Source organism: Pieris napi, chromosome 23 (genome assembly GCF_905475465.1).
Source record: "Pieris napi chromosome 23, ilPieNapi1.2, whole genome shotgun sequence".
In the NCBI taxonomy this organism is placed as follows: domain Eukaryota; kingdom Metazoa; phylum Arthropoda; class Insecta; order Lepidoptera; family Pieridae; genus Pieris; species Pieris napi.
The window spans coordinates 1,754,092-1,779,241 of NC_062256.1; the positions used below are offsets into that span (position 1 = coordinate 1,754,092).

The window sequence follows — 25,150 nt, forward strand, 5'->3', positions numbered from 1 at the left end:
GTATTTTTTATATTATGGTAAGCCTATTAAAAGCGATGTAGCGTAAGTCTGCGCTTGAATTCTATATTTATAATAATGTAAGCCATAAGTAAAATATGACTATTAAAGCGATAACTTCAAGCGAACGAAATAAGGGAAACTGAAATTTCATACAAAATTTTAAATGCAGCTGTGATTCTGCTTACGAGAATATGAACGTATTTTTGATAAACAGCGTTAAGCGCTTTAAAAAAAAAAGTTTATGCTTTATCAAATAAAACAAACTCAAAGCTTTATCACGTTACGAGATTTGTTTCTATATTAGGTAAACGCCCCTAATTAGTATAATAGGTTAAGGGCTATGGGAAAAGCCCTCAAGCGATAATAGGAAATCTTTTTATTTATGTGAGGAATTACAAAATTGGTAGAATTATCCAAAAATCCTCCTGTCTCTATTTAATTTCATTTAAAATTAATATTTAGTTTAGCTTCATTATATAATTGTAGTTTATTTATTTAATACTTGGTTCTTTTTATAAATATACTTTAGTCATACATAATAATAATAGTAACATTAAAAATAAAACACTTGCTCTGTTCTAATAGCCTTACACATCAACACATAAGAGTTCAAGGTACACTAGATTATTATTTATTCACTTTGTTACATTTATACAAAAACAAATATCATAAAAAATCAAAATTATAAGGTATGCAACGGGCGGCCTTATCGCTAACAAGCGATATCTTCCAGGCAACCGTAGTAATGGAAAAAAACATAAAAATAAATATGATAGGTAAAGTGCAAAAAGTGCATAACCAAATCTTATTAAAAAAAGCATTACAAAATAATAAGAAATACTAGAATTACTGAAGTCAAGATTGAGCAGGATTATTGGCCACCTTATAAATACGTGTGCTAAATACATTTACAAGTACTAATAGAAACGTAAATTTATCATATTAACATACATGTTAGCAAGAGATATATATGTTAATAAATCATTTATAGTTCAAACTGTGCGCTTCTATAATTAACTACCAAGTCATGTGGTAAACTTGTCAAATAATAAATTTAAGAAAATTATAAAACAGAAGCCCTCTAGGAAAGCTTCTTATAAAATATCAGATTACCTAGAAGATAAGGAAGCTTGAAATTAAAATCATTTCATCATTTGCATCAGCTATTTAATTTAATTGTAACTAAAATTATAAGGGTCTGTTACACAAAGTACGGATAAGTTCTACATAAGTTCCAAATTAGCTATTTATTACTTATTGGTAGGATAAACACTATTGTTGCGTTTCACGACTGTCAGATAGCGCTATTCGTCACATAAAGTCCATCATAAGCTATGAGTCCGATGTCACTTTATGTGTTGCATAGCTATTTGGTACTTTATCCATACATTGTGAAACAGACCCTAAGCATTGTAAATAACTTATGTTAAAAAAACTAGCCCGATGTGTGCCTTTCTCCTTGTGTGCTGGTCGCGATTCCGAAAAAGCGGTAAAGTTAACAATTCAAAGTGATCATATGATTCAAGTGAATAAATGAATTTTGAGTTGGTGTTAAATTTTCCAGTATTTACCCATTTCGCTCACATTACTCGACAAGTGATTGAGCGACAATTTCGCTATTTTATGCCAAAACCTGTACACACAATAAAAGGTTATAATTTATTCAAAAACGTTGACAATTCATGAATTATTTATTCTGTTAATTTCCACTAATTCGCGTATCGTCTGCCGCCTTGTTAATATACATATTTGTCAAAACAGAAGGTCAATGGTATAAAAAGACTCTACTCCATTGGTCACACATACATTCATCCCGAAAAAGGAGACTGTCAGACAAGTTATTGTGCTGTTAGACACACAAGAATTTATCGGGCTTTATAACAGAACTATAATAAAGAAATCAGCGGCGCTACAACATTTTTACGTCTGCGCCTCAGATCTGTATCTGTTTCATGAGAAATTGTTAATCTAATAGGCAAGTCGGTGATCAGCCTCATGTTCCTGACTCGACTCTTAGGGCCGGTTTCCTCACGATGTTTTCTTTCACCGTTCGAGCGAATGTTAAATGCGCACATAGAAAGAAATTCCATTAGTGCACAGGGGATCGAACCTACGACCTCAGGGATGACAGTCGCACGCTGAAGCCACTTGGCCAACACTGCTCAACATATAAACAACTATTGAAAGAAATAACATAAATTTAACGATTTATCTGATAAGAAGAGGCGAATTCAAGTCTGAATTTTCGTATTTTTGCTCCTTAGGCTGGGAGGCGTCGCGTCCTAAAAAAAAAAGATATGTCCTCTGCCAGCAGTAGGCATGGTGAAATAGGAGCACGCACTTACATTCTCGTGGGAACAACACATATTTATAGAATAGATATTATAGTTTTAGTATAGATTTTAATTCATAAATTATTCCAGGGTGTATACACAGACTCAACCATTGATGGCACAATGAGAGCATTAGCTTCAGCTACCAAACTTGTGCCCTATGATAGCGCACTATTCCTGGTCACGGACAAAGCACCAGGCGACCCACAACGACTTCCCTTAGCTCTGAGGGCTTTAGTCGAAAAGAGACTTAAGGTACGATTATCTCTACTGTTTATGGTTCCCGAGTCCAATTGAATATAGAATCTTCTTGGTTAAACTTAATATTACGTTCTGAACGATAGATACATCTATAACTAATAAACTTCTTCCAACGTAAATGAAGATGTAAATAGAATCCAATTCAAGAGCGTACCAATTCTTAAAAGGCCGTTAACGCACATGCGAGTCTTCTGGCAATGTGAGCCTTCTGTCCGTATTCCTCCTATTACATAAAAAAAGAACGGATTTTGAAAGGTCTAGGATACAAGCCAGCACATCAGATTATTTTAGAAATTTTAATATATTTATCATATTTTAAATCGGCCGATCGTCACATTTGATCCACTTACTTTTATGTTTCGCTTGGGTTATGCTAGACCCATTTTGAATTTGATTATATTTATATGCCGCTTTCAATTGTATAATTTCTTAGTAAGGTGTTGTGCGTATAAAATGTTTTAAAGGCATAGTATTCGTTATTATACTTCAGTCTACTCCTCTTTTCGAAAACACTCTTCTTAAAGCCACAGCCAGCATTGGAATACTTGGCGTTGACATATCGAACGACGTTCAGTTTCGCGGTCACTTGGAGGGAAAGGCTAAATTAGCCTCCAAAAAGCTTGGTGTGCTCAGCAAGGCGAGGCGGTACTTCACTCCGGGCCACCGCATGCAACTATATAAAGCGCAAATTCGGCCCCACATGGAGTACTGCTCTCACCTCTGGGCGGGGGCTCCCCAGTACCAGCTCCTTCCACTTGACCGTATACAACGCAGAGCGGTTCGAATCGTCGACGACCAATCCCTCTCCGATCGGCTTGATCCTTTGGCGTTGCGTAGAGATGTGGGGTCACTCTGTATCTTCTACCGCATTTACCATGGAGAGTGTTCAGAGGAGTTGTTCGGATTAATACCTGCAGCTGAGTTTCATCATCGGACGTCGAGGCAGAATACGAAATTCCACCCGTATCACCTCGACGTCCGCCGTTCCACAACTGAGCGTTTTTCAAGGCAGTTTTTGCCGCGCACCACCACTATGTGGAACCAGCTGCCCACTGAAGTATTTCCGAACCAATTCGACTTAGGGTCCTTCAAGAAAAGAGCGTACCAATTCTTAAAAGGCCGGCAACGCACTCGCGAGCCCTCTGGCATTGAGAGTGTCCATGGGCGGCGGCATCACTTTACATCAGGTGAGCCTCCTGCCCGTTTGCCCCCCGTTCTATAAAAAAAAAAAAAAAAAAGTCTTACTTATACTAAACTATCAAATTGCCCCCTTCTTTATGTTAGAAATATATAGAAACGAGATATATAGGCAGGGCTTAGAACCTACGACCTCAGGGATGAGAGTCGCACATAGCCACTAGGCCAACACTGCTCTAATGTTGAGAAAACTATATCGAAATTGCATTGCGGCGATATCTATTGGAAGTTACCAGCGCAGGGCGAAATCGCTTAACTCTAATATATATGGTTAAGTCATAGTTCGAGTAGAGACTCAAATGCTACTTAATCCCCTAGTGACGTTCATAGATCATTAAAAAAAAATTGGTCTTCAGGATTATACATCAATTTTTTTTAAGTCCAAGGTAATTATTTCGCAGGTGTACACTATATGGACGGACCCAAACTATCCAACACCAGAGTCAGAGGCCGCTCTGCAAGATCTGAAGAACATATCTTCACATACAGAAGGAGAAATTCTGCCATATTCATTGCCTATCACCGTAAGTTTTGACACCTTTTGGTATTGCCATATTAAAAACAAATTCTTTGCACTTGTACTTACAATTAGGCTTTGAAACTCTCAAATAGAAATAGGTTAGAAATAGTAGACTGAAGTTTGCTGAGCCCTTCGCACGCTTCAAGAAATAGGTAATACAGTCAAAACCGTTTACGACGACATCGTTTAGAACAACATTCTTAAAAGGCCGGCAACGCACTCGCGAGCCCTCTGGCTTTGAGAGTGTCTATCTGCGTCCCAATAACCAAACCCTACGAAGTCAATCCATTTTTGGGCGACGGTTAAAATGCTCTTTTTCGTTCCATTTTACCGAGTTTTCACTCATATTTGATATAATCAATTTAAACCAAATAAAGTAAATTAAACCGTAAAAATAACATTAAAATATACATGTGTATGTTTAAAACATAACAAACAGTTTTTTTAATTATTTAAAAAACTGGTTCGATCCGACCTCCCATGGATAGCTTGTAACGACAAATGGCTATTACAATCCGTCGATTGGTTATTGGCACACTTTTTACAACATTTGGATTAAGATCAGTCCCCTATCTCAGATTGGGGATTATGGATTGAGATAGGTTATTGGGTTTGGGCGTTAGTCAACACAGCTTTTAAACCGGCCATACAAAAAAAAATACACTTACAAAATTACCTTTTATTTTTTGAACTTATACTAACACAACTAATACCCATAATAAGAAATGTAAACTAAACAATTGTTGGATGGATTAATTAATAAAGCTTTATTAATAATAAAATTAAAGTTACAACTTAGAAAAATCGAAGGTGATAGCGCCGTTAATTAAAACAGATAAAAGCCTAAACCAAAGGAATGCAGTTTTCACACAGTAACGTAATGATAAATAAATTGTTTATTTATAGATCATTAATTGACAAAATAAAACACTTGACCTTAAAGTCTGGTTATCTTGAATTTATTTTTAAAGGAAGCACTACCTGTTGAACCACTTCGCGATAAAGCAACGAACTATAATATCCGAGAAAGAATAATCCCACGGACTTGAATGTTATGAATAAAATATTTGTTTAGTATATATAAAATTCTCGTGTCACAATCTTCGTTCCCATACTCCTCCGAAATGGCTCGACCGATTCTTAGAAATTTTGTATGCATATTCAGTACGTCTGTGAATCGGCTACTGTCTATCTTTCAAACCCCTAAATGATAAGGGGTGTTCACTCCAAACTTTTTTTTATTTTATAACAAACATTTTTGTTTTTATTTTTTATGATACAACATACAAAAATACTTACAACCCTTAATTGTCACCCCTCTACCATCAATCTCAATTTTTTATTATTGTTGATAGTTATTTTTATTGAACTAAAATTTTTTTTCCTAGAAATATAATACATAGCAAAACAACGTCTGCCGGATCAGCTAGTATTATTATATATTTTTGACAATTTTTATTATATTTTGAGTACTTATATTATTAATTATATTTATATTTTTTTAAATGTATCTACCCTGAGAAGGCTAACAGGTCCAATAGGAAAAAGATGTTTCAGCTCTCTTAACTTCAATAAAAGTAATATAGTACCAATATATATATATATATGTTAACGTAAAATTGTAAACACCGTTGGATTGTAATCTATCTCGCGAGATTATAAACTGTCGAAAGATTGTGAACCTCAGCTTACTGCTTACAATTTAACGTATTATTATTCGGTAGATTGTACTACACTAACTTAGTTATCATTCAAACTTCTTTGGTCAATTACAGATTAATTTTACTTTTCAACAATTTCATATAACTACCGAATAATAATACGTTAAATTGTAAGCAGTTCGTTGAGGTTCACAATCTTTCGACAGTTTATAATCTCGCGAGATAGATTACAATCTAACGGTTTTTACAATTTTACGGTGACATATATATATAACACTGCATTTTGTAAATTAATTTCCCTATATATTCCAGGACATAGACACATCACTTCTGGCCGAGCTGCAACAGTGGAATCCACTAGAAGAACAGCCTAGAAGGGGTAGAGTCAAGAAATACCCTAGCTATGACGATTTCGATGTAAGTTTTAGAGAAGCTTTTCGGATTAATACCTGCAGATGTGTTTCATCGTCGGACGCGGTTAGGTTACCCCCTACCTTCAACAACTGAGCGTTTATTAAAGCAGTTTCTCCCGCCACCACTATGTGGAACCAGCTGCCCACTGAAGTATTTCCGAACCAATTCGACTTAGGGTCCTTCAAGAAAAGAGCGTTCCAATTCTTAAAAGGCAACGGATTCGCGAGCCTTCTGGCAATGAGTGTCCATGGGCGGTGGTATCACTTAACATCAGGTGAGCCTCTTGCCCGTTTGCCCACTGTTAAATAAAAACAGTAACTAATCTATATATTCATTTATTAGTGCCTTTCTTGTGGTAATGAAACCAAGTTGAAAGATATATAATCGCTTGTTAATAAAAACTTTAAAAAGTGTAAAAAAAATATGTTAAGACATTAATCTTAATATATATAAATCTCGTGTCACAATGTTTGTCCTCAATGGACTCCTAAACTACCGAACCGATATCAATCAAATTTGCACACCGTGTGTAGTTTGATCCAACTTAAAAGATAGGGTAGTTTAAATCTCAAATTATAGTCGCAATTTTAATTTATTGCAAAATATTTGTTTATTATTTGATACAATTCTAACAGATGGCGCTGTGTTAAAATTATCAACGTTTCACATAAGCTGTCATCTACCTTTCACATAAGTTCTCCTACCGTTTCCCTTGAATAGTTTACTACTATGTAATATAACATAAACCTTGGCCACAGCAACGCTTGGCCTACTCTATAAGTTAAAATATAAATATGTCCTTCATTAATAACAATGATCAATCAGTCAATACTTAACACTATATGTCATACGTCTGTCAAAAAGATTTTTACATATGGAAGACACCTCGACTCTGATTCTCCACATCGGAAACATACTAACATAGGGTACCTACTGTAAAGTTACTTGTGCATATAGTACAAGTAAGAAAAATAAAATAAATCAGTGGGTCTTTTAGGTCTGGGCCTCCGATTTCTGAATCTGTTTCATGACCATTTTTCAATCTAATAGGCAAGTAGGTGATCAGCCTCCTGTGCCTGACACACGCCGTCGACTTTTTGGGTCTAAGACATGTCGGTTTCCTCACGATGTTTTCCTTCACCGTTCGAGCGAATGTAAGATGCGCACATTCTATTGGTGCACAGCCATGGATCGAAGCTACGACCTCAGGGATAAGAGTCGCACGCTGAAACACAAGTAATAACGTAACAACTAATTTTTCAGACTCTCGTGATGAGAAAAGGAGGTGGCGAATCTATATCTTTAGGGATACCAGTGGAAAACGGAGTCACATCACTGAAGATATACTTAGAAGGCGCCATCGAGCACGCAGTATTGTATCCACCCAATGACGGTACATATCATGAAATTACATAGCACATTTTCTGTTTCTTTCATCAAAACTATTAACGCCCAAACCCAATAACCTATCTCAATCCATGATCCACCATCTGAGATAATAATCTTAATCCAAATGTTGTAAAAAGTTTTAATGTTATTTGTACGGTTTTATTTACTTTATTTGGTTTACATTGATTATCAAATATGAGTGTAAACTCGGTAAAATGGAACGACAAAGAGCATTTTATCCGTCGCTGAAAATGGATTGTCTTCGTAGGGTCTGGTTATTGGGATGCAGATAGGAGATCGATCGACTGTCACGGTCTGATCTCAGATTGTGGATTGATTATTGGGTTCGGGCGTTAATCATGAAAAACATTATTATTTCGAAAAATTATGCTAATATTCTTGGATATTCTTAGATATTTCAGTGTCTTAAATCAAAAGTCAAGATAATATCCTTGCCTTTTACGATACTTTTAAACTATCTAGATTCTAATAACCTCAAAACACGTATGAAGGTTAAAATATCAGGGTTATGGCCATGCCATATATGGCAAGTTATAAAAGCCGGTGATTATGTCCATATATGGGCTATTGCATTTTTATCAATTAGTTTGAATGTCATGGCTCTGGACTACTCTAGCCTTTTTATTCTGTTAAAATAAACTTAGGGGATTCTTAGCTTCTCTTGTTACAGGTATCCACGTACAGCTGTAAGCAGTTCATTATAACAGACTTGCCAGCTCGTTTGCCCTCTGCCCCCCCCCCCCCCCCCAACCCTTTATAAAGACACTACATTTCAAATCAATATTCAGCCAGAAATTGTGCTCACGTAGCCTTTTAAAACATGTCTATCTTTTTTTTTTGATATCTTAGGTGGAAATGCATTTGCGCATCCCCTGAACAGGGGTATGTGGGACTCGACCCACGCCAAAATCTCTGCTATTCAGAGACTGGGTGAGCAATACCCACTAAAACCACCTCGAGTAGTTCCGACAAAGCCGCGTTACAGAGGCTCCGGGGTAAAACATGTCAATCTATCAAATCAATCAAAATACGTTTATTCAGTTTAGATGCGTCTTAGGGCATGCTTATGTAATATGTATATCGGAGTTGACGAAGGGGCGGGGCTGGATCTACTCGCAGAGGACTCGCAGAGTCAGAGGGAGGCGACGCCCTGCCCTCTATAATACTTGAATATTGCTTTAAGTTTGGACCTCTGTTCGCCAATTGCACTTATGAGATCAGGGTGTATATCCAACATAGGGCCTATTAATAAATTTAAGAAATGTATTAAAGAAAAGCTGTGTAAAAAGGCTTACTATAAAGTTAACGATTATCTAGTTGATAAAAGGGCCTGGGACTAGTGCTAGACAGGCTACTTCTTTTTTGCGATATTTGTTTTAAAATAACTGTTGTTTGATGATTTGCTATTTTAAAAGAGTACCGAGAGTTTTTTACGCCGGCTTTTTCTCTCGGCTTACACCCTCTGTCTTCTTTGCCGATGAGTAGGGATACCTACAAATTCAAATTTAATGACGTGGAATAAGTGATACCTGTATCTTATGTTCCATAATAAACATATTTTATTTTAATTTTATAAAAAATTTGTATCATCCAGCATGGCCTGGAGTCTGCAGTCTGTTAAGCAGCATCCGTCTGCTGCATTACATGCTCACAGAAAAAAATGCTCTTGTTGACAGCCTGCACTTCATTCGGTTTGAATATTCCAGGTCCACAGATCGACCTGTTCAACGCATCATCTATCCGTGCCTTCTCAGCTGCCTCCAGATCAGAAGGATTATCACCAAGAGAGGTTTTCTTGGTCTTTCCGAGGATTGCGCCGGATCAGAGCATGTAAGTGGTATAATTAGATTAATAAAAAACGAGAGAATTATTTTTTTGCGTGTTAAATGACGAAATAATGTTTTCAGAGAATAGTTTAAAAAAATATTTTAATTAATTTAATATGAAATATTTAAATTCAACTTTTAAGTCACAACGATTTAAGTTAACGCGAACTTCGTTTCTCCTTCATGTAATTTTACTTAGCCTACCTTTTCAGTACACATAGTACACATGGAACATTTTGCTATGCTACCCCAGAGACTCTTCGGTTTTCTTAAATTAAAACTTTTAGGTTTTTCTGTGACTTTTTCTCTATATAAACCTCAGAGTTTAAGTCATAAGATTTTAATTAACAAATAAAAAATGGAGGTTGATCAAGGGGTGAAAAAATTAAAAGTAAAAGTTTATCCAAAAAAATTTTTTTTGGTGTACACCCCTTATCACTTAGGGGTTTGAAAGATAGATAGTAGCCGATTTGAGATTCTCAGACTTACTGAATGTGCATAAAAAATTTCATAAGAATCGGTCCAGCCGTTTCGGAGGAGTATGGGAACGAACATTGTAACACGAAAATTTTATATATTACGTAGATAATATTACCAGTATTTTGTCACGTCAACGCCAATACGTTCAGATATCTTAATAGAACAAGTTTTGCCGAACCAGTTATTAGATTATTAAAAGATCTTACATCCCCTCTAAGCAATAAAATCTCTCATACTCCAGGTTATCAGTCCTACCAGTATACCCAGCAGAGGACCAAGCAATGGTCGGCCTCTGGCACCTAAGCGTCAAATGTGACCTCTGCGATTACAGATTGCGGGTAGCTGCAAAATCACATTTGCATTTTAACGTCGACGTTGTTGAGGGTAAGTCACGATTTTTCAATAACCAGTGCTAAAGAATCTTGTATTAATTTGTGTGTTAACAGAACTTTCGATCAATGTTATTTAGGCTATTCACTATAATACAAAATTTTACTTGGTTTGTCGAACAAATTGTTTATTTATTTATTTATTAAAGTTCACCACATAATATAATGCGATATCTACAGTACATATTCAAGCTATCTTTTTTTAATATACATGATAATTATTACATAAATGTTACAACAATAAAAGTTTCACTTCCAATTTTAGATTTTACTAGTAATGTTTTGCTTAATGTTAAAAAAGCAAGCATTAAATTTTTTTTTAAATTTATCAGCCCACTACCGAATACATCAAGCTCTGGATAAGAAGTTTACAGTCTAAAGAAAAAAAATCTGAAATATAAATATATTATGTACACATATTACAATCAAAAATATCTATAAAAATGTCTCCTTAAATAATATATAAAGAAACCAGACTAAAAAATGATGTACCACCAAAACTTTAAAAATAAGACAGTGATTGATGCTCACAAAACGGAACTTAGGTTCATTGACCTTTATTATCATAATTACGTGTTAAACTACGAAGCGAACAGGCGTCTTATTAAATCAAGATAATGAAACAAACAATAATAAAAAATTCACGAAATATAAAACGTCGTATAATACTTACTACCTTGACTTGTTTTACCGATCGCGGAATATGCTTAAGTATTAAGAATATCCATATCGCTAAATTTCCTGCATTGCACACACCCCCCATACACACCCTAATTTTCACACCATCACTCAACACAGCCGAATTAGGTATTACTCAGTTGTTTAATAATTTTTAAAGATTTTTTAGTTTCGTAATTGTTTGAACCTGTTTTATATACATATAGGCAGCTAGTTATATATGTTATGCTTAATGTGATATTTCATCTATGCCTACCTTTTTAGTAGCTACATATCAACATAATATGGAACATAGAATTCGATTTTCCGGAATAAAAAACTAAAATTTTCAATTTCTTTTTTGTATATTTTTCAAATTTTTCTCTTAATAAAAACCTTCCTCAGAGTTCAAGGAATAAATTAAAAATACTTGAATTGTCGTCTTCGAGTTTTGTTTCATCTCTTAGCAACATATTTTGCGATTCAATTTTATTTATATATAGATGATTTCCATCTTTGGGTATATCTAGTATAATTGTTTTTTTTTATATATATAATTTATGTTAGCTTATTACTATATACTTAAAAAGCCCTAGTCTCGCGTTATTATAGAACATCATATCAACTGTTTTGAGATTTAAATTAATTAAATAAATCAGTATAAAAAGGAAATGATCTTCAAGTTCATAGCCTTCTCATTATTAGCACTTGTGTATCAGTTAAATTGCTGTCTCTTTTAGCCACAGTGTAACAGAAAGTACTTAGTTTTTAATCAAGTAATACTAAACAGGCATTTAAATTGATAAATATTAAAAAACTTTTCGAAATTCTGTCGTAATCTTTTCACATTAAATACACACCGATATTATAGCATTCAAATAAAACCGGTATTAAGTAAGATTCGAATGCAAAAACAATCATAAAAAACACGACAAGTGACTCTTCGGGTTTATATATGTATATGTTCGATACGATTTATGTAACATGGTCTCAGATGTCGCAAAAGAAAATAAATTGAAATTTCATGTAAATAAAATAAGTTTAAGTAACAGACAAACATGCATATTGAATGACATGAAAGTGGATGATGCGAGAGAAGTATATAATATACATACATCCTTATGTATGTATATTATATGCAAGGGGAGATCCATGGTCTCTGCTCAACTCTTCGGCATAAAGGCAAAAAAAAATTATTTAAAAAATAGAATATGCTTAAAAGTAACTCAAGTGTAGTGGCGTACAGCGCGTTTACGTGATTATTGGTCACAAAACTAAACATACAAAATAATTATAACGAATTTTTTAAAGGAAATAAATCAATCAGGTGTAAATTATAAGTCAATTATGTACATACCCGAAACCCATTATAATGCATACCATTAACTATATCTACATCGCAATAAAGGCTTCACAAAATGTATATAATATATTTTGTTATCTAGCTCCAGAAGTCACAAGGTAGAAGGCTATATTGATATGCTCATAACAAAATATAATATACACGATAATATTATAAGATTTGTACATAACAACAACACCACCTTATATTGAACATTTAACGCCATCTAGTGATGCTCCATAGTAATTGGCTGTGAGTTAATCTTTGACATGACTTTGACAAGGCATTAAACACTGACATCTGTCAAACGCATTAGCATTACAAATGTTATCCAATTCCAGAAAGTGAAAGTCTTAAGACATAAAATCACTGGTTTAGGGAGCGTTCAAGTATTACGTCACGCAATATTTGGAGATTTTTGACCCCCCTCCCCCATGTAACACACCGTAACGTTTTTGTGTGTGTGTGTGTAGTGACTCTTTATACCTAAAAGTTACCATTGCGTCGTGTACAGTACTGGAAAGTCGAAAATAATATTAACAATAACACGTTCAATCCCAATCGTAACGTTTTACAAGAGGAAACCCCCCCCCCCCCAAACTCACACACTTACATAATACTTGAACTCTCCCTTAATAGTCAAATATCAATTACACAACACAAACATGCAAAATAAAGAAAATATTAACCTTTAATCTCACGTTGACTTCATCCCAAAATGGCGACGCACTTCAACTGGGTCATTTAATTATGTAATCGAAATTACAAGGTTATACACGCGCTAACTTCACAGCTGTTATGGTCCAGCAGTAAAATCATTAATCATCACAAAAACATACGATGGCACATCCCGTCCGTCCTATTTGATTAGAGTGATTCCTTTTTACGCAATACAACAGTGCTTCGAAAATAATCGCCAATCCAAGCCACTTCAAACACCCAATGATATAATTTTAGGGTCCAATAAAAGCGTGATTTTATCTTATACCTCTAAATTACATCTTTAAATTGACTAATTTTCTATCTCTACTTTTAACGTATTGTGTGATAGAGTAAGAGATATATAGGCTAAGTTGTCTTGCCAAGAATTATGGCTTAGATTCTGTGACAAGTCTAAGCGTATCTTAAAATTGAATAATCAAAATAAAACAATCTTATGGTAACATTCAGAGTCGAGAATTAGCACTAAGTAAATATAAGTTCCCGGCGTTGTAAGTGTCCATGGGCGGCAGTTAGCACTTTGTTCAATGCCTGTTCGATTGCCTCCTGTCTTTGTTTGACTTCTAAATCATAGACACACCACACTATATACACACAATAATTTATTAAATTGATTCAAAAAACTTCTCAAATAATATCAAAGACAAACTCGTGTGTCCCGCGTTAACGCGATTAGAAAACTGAGTATCATTTGAACCTAATGTCATGACTGATAAGAAACTAATGAATCAAATTGATAGTTAAATTCATTATTTAACGGATATAAACGAGAATTTATCAACACTAATAATAAATAGAACAAAGATTCTGGACTGATTTAAAATAATAGTTTAAAATTACAATCCTACGTTATCCCTGACGAACGTAGACACCATACTATTTTGTGTCACTATCTCCCGGCCGGCCATTCAAGAATTGGTACGCTCTTTTCTAAGACCCTAAGTCGAATTAGTTCGGAAATACTTCAGTGGGTAACTGGTTCCACATAGTGGTGGTGCCCGGCAAAAACTGCCTTAGAAAACGCTCAGTTGTAGAACGACGGACGATTCTAACATTAACCTCTGGCTTAGGTTATCTCAGCGTACTAACGAAACATTATTTCCGTCACAATACATTTATAATCTTAATATATATAAATTACGTGTCACGTTGTTTGTCCGCTATGGACTCCTAAACTACTTAACCGATTTCAATCAAATTTGCATACCGTGTGCAGTTTGAACTAACTTAAAAGATAGGATAGCTTACATCTTCATTTATACCCGTAATATTATTTTAATGCAAATTATTTGTTTATTATTTGACGGTCACAATTCTAACAGATGGCGCTGTGTTGAAAGTACCAACGTTTCACATAAGCTACAATTTAATGGCATTACCACCAAAAAAGCATGGTCCCCATGACTAGTGTTCTCCTACCGTTTCCCTTGAATAGTTAACTACTATGTAATATAACAAAAACTTAACCACAGCAAAGCTCGACCGAGTCTGCTAGTACTAAAAATTGAAATCCCATCTCATAACTTTTTCTTTCTTGGAATACTTTGAGGGTCACGTGTCTATGTGCTTAGCTCCTTCTCTTCCTTTAAATCTCTACTCTCTTACATGCACACATCGTATCTCTCACTTCCGTACTAACTGATCTGAAATTATCATGAATCATTTGTCCTTTTTTATGACTATCCGTGTCACTGTTTACATAAGTTTTAATTGCTCCATTAGTTTTGTTTAAGTAACTTTATACCTTACTAGCTGATCCGGCAAACGCCGTTTTGCCATGTCATTATATCATTTATGGTTATTGTGCCTCACTCGACATAGATAGGTATAGTGTGTCGCGGACTTTTTTGGAGATATTTATAAGATCTACAATTACTTAGAACATTTTATGGTTCTATCTTTAATAGTTTAGGGAGGGTACGCAAAATAAGTAACTTTTTTGGTTGATTTTTTACACCTTGTGTCCGAAAAACCCTAATATCTTACGGAACCCTATTTTTGTTCAAAATTAATTATAGCCTATATTACTCGTGGAAAATGTAGCTTTCGAATGGTGAAAGAATTTTTAAAATCGGTCCAGGTTTATGAGCCTATCTTTTACAATCAAACAAACAAAGTTTTCCTCTTTATAATATTAGTGTAGATGTATTTTTGCACTCCTTGCGCTCACCTTATCAATTTTTTCTCACAGTGGTGGCCGCCAATAACCCTAGTTTTTATTAAACTATTGTATTCGTACTGCAACGATGTGTAAATAAATAAAAAAATATTGTAGTGTTAGTACCTAGTGACATAGGTAAACCATTTATGATAACTTAAAAAATTATTGTTGCCCTAATAGTAAGTCCGTGCGTTTGTATTATTAAATGTAGCTCGTACGGGGACAAACCCCGCCTCCTACTATGTAGAGGTATGATTCAGAAACGAGACTTACCATATGCCCAATACGTTTTTTAACATACATTCACACATAGTGCTCTACTCTTAATCTGTGACATCAGTGTGTCAACTGGCTGTGGCATATGCATATACAATGTAAACTCTTTATAAGGTCGCTCGTTATAACGAAACACTCTCTATTACCTAAAATGAGTGAAATTTGTTTGTTTTAACAATGAACCCAAACATTAACTCACTCTTTATAACGCAATAGCCAGTCTCTATAACGAAGATATATTTACATATTTAGACATCAACAGCATACTTAAGTGTAATTGTTTTTATAATCAGCTTACAAAACTAACCTATTGAGGTGCCGAAATTTCTAAGAAAGACACCTGAGCCGTCTCGCCTTTGTTATTGTTAATTGTATTAACACGTGTGTCATTATTCTTAGATAACATTGCCTGTAGGAAATTTTGGTCTGAGTTACTAAACGCACCATCGTCACCTATCTATTATATTAATGTAATTGGTTAAATTTGGTTTTATTCTATTCTCTACGTATAACTAAACCTCTATATAACGAAAAGTAAAGCTTATTCCTTTGAAATTCGTTATACAGAGTTTATACTGTATGTGTATTGAGTAATGGTAAATAGGACCGTAAAATGTTGTATTACAGATATGCTGAAACTGAAAATAACAGGACCAGTTGCGAGCATCCGCGACACGTTAGTAATAGACGAATACGGAACTGAACTAGCCAAACTTCCATTTAGGTAAGTTATGTCGATATATAGCAGTGTTTCCCAACAGGGAGCCCCCTAGTGGGGCATGGGGCCCGAAAGATTAGGGTTCATGTTTGTAAGGGGCCGTTCAAGTCTTACGTAAGCACTATAGCGGTCTTTGGTTTTCTTATTAGGTAATTACGTCAACAGTAATTATTTACTTTTTTACACATATTACCCACACATTGTCTATGCTTGAAAATGAAATGCATTTTCGAGGATTCGTACAAAAAATTAATATGTTTATGTACTATTATTTTTGAGAGCTTTGCTTACTTTTGCTGACAAGAGAGAGGGGGGAGGGGGGATAAATTGCAGTAAATCTGCTAACGTATAAGTATGTATATACTTGAACGGCCCCTAAATGTTTTATTGTTTCCTTAAGAATTTCCTAAACCTTTCATTTAAGTGGGGGGGAGGGTTTAATAAGAATTTTAGAAAAGCTGAGGTGGGACATGGCTCATACACTGATATATGAACGGGTGGTTTAACCACCATGTTCCTAACCTAAGTTGTTTTTTTTTATGTAATAGGAGGCAGACTAGGAGGAGGCTTAGCGCCGCCCATGGGCACTCACATTGCCAGAAGGCTCGCAAGTTCGTTGCTGCCTTTTAACTTGTATCTAAATTATTATTCCAATTAATTTACATAGTAATAATAAAAACTACTAGACCGACTTCGAATTTGCAATGTTTGTTCCAAATTTTTAATCATATTGTTCTTTCAATGCTTTCAGCTATCAACCAATAGCGGAGACGGACAAACAAACAGACATATTTGGTGAATTAGGTATACCCAGCGTATCCAGCTCTAATATCTACGTCAGAATCCTTGGAAGGGACATCAAAGGTAACTAACTAGTTATTATAAATATTTTTTATTTTGTGAGCCCTCCATACCGCCCATTTGAGCTCACCGGGGGTCGCACTAGGCATTTCAACCCAAGAATACACAGGCGGGTAGAATGTTGAATTGCTAACCACTAGCAATTACCATCCTCCGCTTAGGATATACTATTACTACCTATCACCTATATATCCTGAATTTCACAGTCTAATTTATAGGTAGCATTACTCACTGCTTGTCATATAAATGCGACCGTGCCCTTCATGTACGGTTTAAGCACTCGCCCGGTACTGCAAAACCCTCCCAAAATTAAATTTAAAAAAATAAATTTGCGCTCCGACCGGGAATCGAACCCGATACCCAACACCTAGCGGACACTTAAAAAGACCGCTAGGCTATGAGGCCCGTTCGTTTAATAAATACTAGGCTAGCCGAGTTCAACCTTTGTGAGTGTCATAAACTGAATATTAGCCCGAAAGAATTTATTCCCCCAGCCGCTTCTTTGTGTGTTATATGTCACCAGTATATATTGTGATTCTTGAAGAATGTATATATTATACTTAGTTAATTGACAGAAAAATAACTATTATTATCGCAAAACATTGGCAAAAAGCACGAAATCGCCGAGTCATAGTCCTTCTAGATTCTTTTGAAAGAGAAAAAAATATATTAATTGCGGCTAGTAGTAGTAGTTAGTGATCTACTACATTGTTTTTTATAACACGATGCGCTTATTTTATTATAGTATAGTAGTTTTATGTTATTAATAATACTCTACTCCCCTGCCATTGTGTCCAGGGACGTTTTCTATCTTCTAAATAAAAAAAAAACTAAAGATACATTATATTAATTACCATAAACGTTCACGAATGGTGTGTTACGCGTCTCGCTAAATACGCCCTTACATCGGTAATATTTTTTTTTTGTTCTTTATGTTCTAGGTACATAGCCTTCACATATACAAACTATTTTAAAACTTCCCTTCATATTAAACTACCTCTTGGAAGGGGCAACGAGAGTTTATATTTTAAACAAGTAATTTTGATTTTCAAAAGTGGCTTTTTAATAGGCCTTATTGAAATAAAATTATCTAATTCCCAGGAGAACCATTCACAAGATTATCGGGGCCCATCCACAAGCAGACAGAGGTTCGCCTGGGAAGATCAGCGTCCATCGTCTTTCCGGAGACACCAAACGATTTAGAACTAGCCGAGGAAATTGATTCTGTCATCTACCAGAACAGACCGATTGGCAGATCTATGTCACAGGTATAGCCGGACAATTGCCAATTTAAAAACCTTTAAAAGTGCCCTTAAAAGGCCTGTAACACACTTTCGAGCCTTCTGTTAAGCGGCGATGTCACCTAATCAGGAGTGCATTCAATAGATTGGTTTCCTTTTAAACCAAAACAAGTCCATGAACATACTACGTTTGATAACGCGAATTAATATTTGGATTAAAGAATCTATTGAATATCATTTTTAATCTGTCTTTCTGCAACACCAGATTATGTCTCTATTTGTCCCACAATATTTATGTGTTTTATTTAATTAACGAATTACATAGGTTAACGGACCATTTTCGTTGTCCGTTGAGTGAACTGTCAAAAGTTCTATTATTTATTAGTGCCTATAGTAATTAGTTAATTTCTTGTTTGTTTTTTTAGACTGTAAATTTAATCGCACTCTTTGCAGGAGTGTTTTTATAAAAAAATAAAAATTTATAACTTTTATAAAGACGTTTTATATATAGGTAATTCTTGGAGAACATGTCTCTCTCTCTATATAGATATTATATGTAAATAATTATAAAGCCCGTTTATTTCCAATAACTACAAATGTTAACAATACACTGCCCTAAAAAAGTTTAAAATAACTGATGACGACATCGCCAAATAAAAAAATCATAATCATATTTATGTGATTATGATTTTTTACCCTTAAATCATTTGTTCTAAGTACTGTGGTATAACAAGTACCTAGATGCTACCCTTTAGTGATTAATTATTTCTATAAGGGAGCGTTCAAGTATTACGTAACGCGTTTTGGGAGGGGGGAGGGGGGTCCTTTTGTAAAACGTTACGGTGCGGGGCGGGGATTAAATTACGCGTTATTGTTAATATTTTTTTCGACTTACTCCACATAATAGTAACTAAAGAGTCACTAGGTAGGTACAGTAGTGTACTTGGGTACTGAAAAACGTTACGGCGAGTTACATGGGGCCCCCCCATGGGGTCAATAATCTCCAAAAATTGCGTTACGTAATACTTGAACGCTCCCTAACCTAAGTAAACAATATAATCAAACATACATCCTGAATATGTGTAATTCTATTAGACCGTATAAGTACCTCAATCAGTCCATAACCAAGCTATAGAATATAATTATAAGAAAACTATTTTTTACAGTTATTAAATCAAAGTGGCGTGGTTTTAACGACAGTACAAGTTGGCCTCAGTTCAAGACTCTACGGATCACCTGGAGATAGACTTCAGGTAATTTAAATTTATTAAAGTTCACCACATAATACATTAATCTATAGTCTATGTCACAAGTTACTTTTTCTATAACATGACAATTATGGTAAACATAAGCCTGTCTAGCACTAGTCCCAGGCCCTTTTATCAACTAGATAATCGTTAACTTTATACTTACACAGCGTTTCATTAATATATTTCTTAAATTTATTAAAAGGCAGAGATAAAACAGCCTCTGGGATATTATTAAAGAAGAGTATCTCTTTTCCCAACAAAAGAATTACTAACTTTAACCATATGATATCCTTCTGAATCGTGACTTTTGTAATTCTTGTATTTGTTATTCTTTTGTATTGCATCGCAACTCATGAATCAGTTTTTTTAAATTTATTTTTATTTCTTCTTTAACTGTTTTCCTTTCTAGGGTTGTTGGAAGAGATCGCTTGTTAGCCATAAGGCCGCCCGTTGCATCCCTTATAATTTCTACGTATTATTTGTTTTTCTAACAATGAAACGAAGTGTAAATAAATAAAAACAACAAAAATAATGTAAAAACATCTGAACGAAATGGTTAAAATTAGTAGATTGTACAATTTTTAATTTCAGTTATACTTCGAAGTTACAAATCACAGAGAGCAAAGAATTCGATTTAATTTCGAAGCTAAAGGAGAGCTTTTTCTGCTGAATGGAATTGAGCCGACATCGTAAGTATTATTCACAGTCCCTAATGGCAACAGCAAGAGTAAAGGCCGATTTACATTATCATTAGTGTTTAGGAGAGTGCTTTAGGATAGTACTTTAGTTGAAACATGTAAACGCTACTTGCTTTAGTAAACGCTACACTAAAGAACTTGCCTTTCAAGTTGTACTAAAGCACTCAAAGCACTCTCCTAAACACTAAGATAATGTAAATCGGCCTTAAGATTCAGAGTCACTTGAGCTCGAACTGACTCCCGTGAGTTATAATTCATTTGTGACAAACCGGAGTCATTCTTAGCTCTGTCTTATTAAGCGGGAATCTTCTCTTTAATTGTGACAGTACACTAAAATCGTATGCCAAAATTGTTGAATGATGACATGGTTGGACCAAAATCAAATTAATTCTATTGTATTAGGTTCTTAATAACAACGTCATCGGCTGTTACGACTATCGGTTTTTACGGCCAAATATGAGTAGTCCCTTCGATGTCGTTATAATAGATTTTGACTGTATGATTTATTATGCATCTTCTGTAGAAAGATGAGTTTCATCGCATGCCTGTATATACAAAACTACTAATCGGCATGCTTTATATCAATAGGTCAGCCAGTGACACGAATTTACGTAGTAGACTTACGCCCGAACCGAATAATTAATCCACAATCTTAGATTGTTTTCAATCAGACCGTGACAGTCGATCGATCTCCTATCTGCATCCCAGTAACCCAGCCCTACGAAGACAATCCATTTTTGGCGAAGGATAAAATGCTCTTTGTCGTTCCATTTTACCGAGTTTACACTCATATTTGATCATCAATGTAAACCAAAGAAAGTAAATAAAACCGTAAAATTTTTTTAATTATTTAAAAATCTGTTAAGATAATTAACAGAAATCGAGCTTCGGGCAACTGTCATTTTCATACAAAGGTCTATCCACAGACACCGATACGACCTCTCATGGATAGCTTGTATCGACAGTATCTATTACAATCCGTCGATTGGTTATTTGCACATATATTATGTTACAACGTTAGGATTAAGGTTACTATCTCAGATGGTGGATTATGGATTGAGATAGGTTATTGGGTTCGGGCGTTAGTAATATTAGTAAGCAGTGCTGGCCTAGTTTTCAGCATGCGACTGATTAGAGTCGCATCGAGGTCGTAGGTTCGATCCGAGGCTGTGCACCAATAGACTTTCTTTCTATGTGCATTTAACATTCGCTCAAACAAGGAAAACATCGTGAGGAAACCGGTGTCTTTCACCATAAAAGGCGAAGGCGTGTGTCAAGCACAGGAGACTGATCACCTACTTGCCTATTAGAATGACAAATGATCATGCAACAGATAGAGAAATCTGTGGCGCCTAGACCTAAAAAGGTTGTAGGTTTTTTTTTAATAAAATTATGCGAAAACGTTTCTAACATACTAAAATCAAACTTGACGCTGAATCTTGACTCTGAACATCTCCCTAAACCTTTGTACGAACCCGATACCGACGGTGACCTTGCCGCGTACCAGCCAGGGGAGCGTTCAAGTATTACGTTACGAATTTTGGGAGGGGGGGTCCTTTTGTAAAACGTTACGATGCGGGGCGGGGATTGAATTACGCGTTATTGTTAATATTATTTTCTACTTACACCACATAATAGTAACTAAAGAGTCACAAGGTGGTCACGAAACGTTTTACTAGACTTGGGAACAGTACTTTACTTGGGTACTGAAAAACGTTACGGCGAGTTACATAGGGGGGGAGGTCAATAATCTCCAAAAATTGCGTTACGTAATACTTGAACGCTCCCCAGGACCACTCACTTTGACTTACGAATCTAACTTTTGCAGACGAGATATAAATGCTGGTGAAACATTTACGGTAATAGTCAACTTGCTAATATCAGCAAATACACAACCAGGTCGGGATCTCATCACCTTCACGGCGTTTGGTAAGCAATATTTTATAAAACAGAAAGGAAATGGAGGACTCTCCTGGTGGTATCCACCGCTCAACGACTTAGAATTTCGCTTCACGTGAAATTTGAATATATTTGTACATACAGATTGTTTCATAAATGCCTTCGAAAAGTTACAAGCAGCCCATGGCCGAATCCGTCCTGTGTCCGGTGAAGAATTCTTGTTAGGCTAACAAAACAGTTTAATATTTGTATATTGAATTATCTCTTTATGAGTTGCGTAGATCTAAAGTAATTCTTTTCTATAATTCTTTTTGAAGTGAAACTTCTTTAGAATCGTTGTGATTTCAAACCGGATGCAACGGAAAAAGCGACAGTAAAAAGAGACAGACGCATAAATTCGTAGGATTTAGCGTGGGAGAGAATGAGATGGGAAGAATTGTGCAGTGTATAAACTTTAAATTGGCGTGTATTTGATCATTTTCTGGATTAAAAAAAACATAGATGTGCAAAAAATTAAATAAGTAATAATCATCGAATTTCAAACTTCCATTATTTTAGTTTTTATCAAATTAAAGATTGATATTGATATTAAACTTATAAATGAAAATTTAACATAGTCCTACATTTAGTTAGTGAAAAAAGTATAATTTACATATTATTCATTATAAAAACTTTGTTTTTGATGGTTTCACTTCTACCACGTGTGAATTGTACACATGAGTTTTTTTTTTCTTTAAGTCTTTATCTTGCAATCAGTCAGATAGACTATGAACTGCTCCTCTCTTTCAACCGTGTCTATCAAGACTTAGGATTTGTCGCCTTTTAAGCCTATTAGGCCGGTATGGTTAGTTGCGTGGCAAGCTTATTAGGATGCATTTCTAGCCTTTTTCTGTATATCATAGACCAGGTCTTGATCTCCTCTTTGGCAGTCCATAATTCTAATAGCTAAAATATCAAACGAATTTTTGCCATCAGTCCAGTAGTTAATTAATTTGTTTGTTATTTGTATTTTCTCTTTATAACATAGTATAAGTAAACACAAAAGATTAGAACGTGTAGGTACTTTAGACTTTTAAAATCTACTGAGGTTAGGTTAGTAACAAGTCCGTTCCGCACGAAGTCTCCAAATAAAAGTGAGTCAACGCCGGTGTTGCCACGCTTTATATTTTTTTTTTTTTTTTTTTATATAACGGGGGGCAAACGGGCAGCAGGCTCACCTGATGTTAAGTAATACCGCCGCCCATGGACACTCAATGCCAGAGGGCTCGCGAGTGCGTTGCCGGCCTTTTAAGAATTGGTACGCTCTTTTCTTGAAGGACCCTAAGTCGAATTGGTTCGGAAATACTTCAGTGGGCAGCTGGTTCCACATAGTGGTGGTGCGCGGCAAAAACTGCCTTGAAAAACGCTCAGTTGTGGAACGGCGGACGTCGAGGTGATACGGGTATATATATATCGGTGATATATAGGTTTCTGCTACAAGATGGCGTTAGTCCGCTAACAATAGATAATCTACATAAAAATACTTCAGTGTATTCAACAATAAGTATATTTCAGTTCAATAGAATGTGTAAGAATTAAAACCTATATTCACAGCGGGCACTGAGCAACTTTCTTCATCGGTGTATGTATACATACTGGCTTCGGGTCAAACTATCAATGATGTTAATGCTCCAGAAGTGAGTCACAATTTCCAAGGCTCCTGTATTCTTCGACAAGGGAGTGACTGTGCTGAATATACCTGGACTACGAATGTACTTGCCAGAGACCGTGCTTCTGGTAAGTGTTTTAGTTTTATATATTACTAGCTGACCTGGCTAACTTCGTTCCGCTCTACAACCTTATAATATCGTTGTTACTTTAATTTAACTTATTTTAGGATTTCATTAATGTAGGTTATTACATTAATACAACTTTGCAAATACAGAAATGTTTTATTGCTTGCCATTGCGAAAGAAGAATGGCAGTTTTACACATTCGGCATCTTCTGTCTAGCGTCAATATGGCGATACTGCATGTTAAGCACTTTCTGATATCCAACATCTTTTGATCAGGATCAAAGCATGGTTATGCATCTCCTCATTCACCTCAAGATCGGAATTTCTTGAACTGACACGAATTCGACGTAAAATGATGCGTAGTTTTGTCAACAGATGGCACCATATGGTTTTTGCATTCGTAAAATTAATTAATTTATTTATTGTTATTCGATCTTAACTTATCCGATATTTTATTGCTTATTCTGCTATTCGGGACGGAAACAAATCCAACAAATCAAAAACCATGGCAATCGGTCCAGCCGTTCTCGAGTTATAAGTGTTGTAACAAACACGACTTTCTTTTATATATATATATAGATATAGACTAGTAGACTCGGCCAAGCGTTGCTGTTATATTATATAGTAGTAAACTATTCAAGGGAAACGGCAGGAGAACACCAATCCACCATGATTTTTTGGTGGTTATGCCATTAAATTGTAGCTTATGTGAAACGTTGGTAATTATTTTGATAAGGATCAATACCTAGGTACGAATAAAGAGCCTTTTCAAGCGGTGGTATTTTAATTAAAAAACATTAATAAAAGGACGCTTATTGTGACGTAACTATAAAAGATAGAGACATGCTGTCGCGACAATTTTTATAGATAGTGATGTGTCCTGAAAAATTGTAATACATCATTTTGTTCTATCATTAATAGTTTTCGCAGCGCACACGATTGAAGGAAGTTTTTTGTTTATTTTTTTACACCTTGGGTTAGATTATTCAAGTTTTAGTAAGCATCCCTAATTTTTTTGACAATGAAACATAGCCTATGTCACTCGGGAATAGTGTAGCTTG

General features: G+C 35.2%; 2 protein-coding genes across 2 annotated transcripts in view; one reads left to right on the forward strand and one right to left on the reverse strand.

The window, feature by feature from the left end:
* Positions 1–25,150, reverse strand: part of LOC125061497 — a 105,030-nt gene that overhangs the window by 76,256 nt on the left and 3,624 nt on the right. The gene's annotated exons all lie outside the window — the stretch shown is intronic.
* Positions 1–25,150, forward strand: part of LOC125061498 — a 50,220-nt gene that overhangs the window by 23,283 nt on the left and 1,787 nt on the right. Inside the window, exons 6-18 of the mRNA XM_047666972.1 lie at positions 2,424–2,588; positions 4,193–4,315; positions 6,285–6,389; positions 7,650–7,779; positions 9,503–9,626; positions 10,344–10,486; positions 16,275–16,371; positions 17,117–17,229; positions 18,328–18,494; positions 19,634–19,720; positions 20,309–20,406; positions 22,244–22,344; positions 23,908–24,090. Of these exons, the coding sequence (XP_047522928.1) occupies positions 2,424–2,588; positions 4,193–4,315; positions 6,285–6,389; positions 7,650–7,779; positions 9,503–9,626; positions 10,344–10,486; positions 16,275–16,371; positions 17,117–17,229; positions 18,328–18,494; positions 19,634–19,720; positions 20,309–20,406; positions 22,244–22,344; positions 23,908–24,090 (1,636 nt within the window). The remainder of the gene's footprint in view (positions 1–2,423; positions 2,589–4,192; positions 4,316–6,284; positions 6,390–7,649; positions 7,780–9,502; positions 9,627–10,343; positions 10,487–16,274; positions 16,372–17,116; positions 17,230–18,327; positions 18,495–19,633; positions 19,721–20,308; positions 20,407–22,243; positions 22,345–23,907; positions 24,091–25,150) is intronic.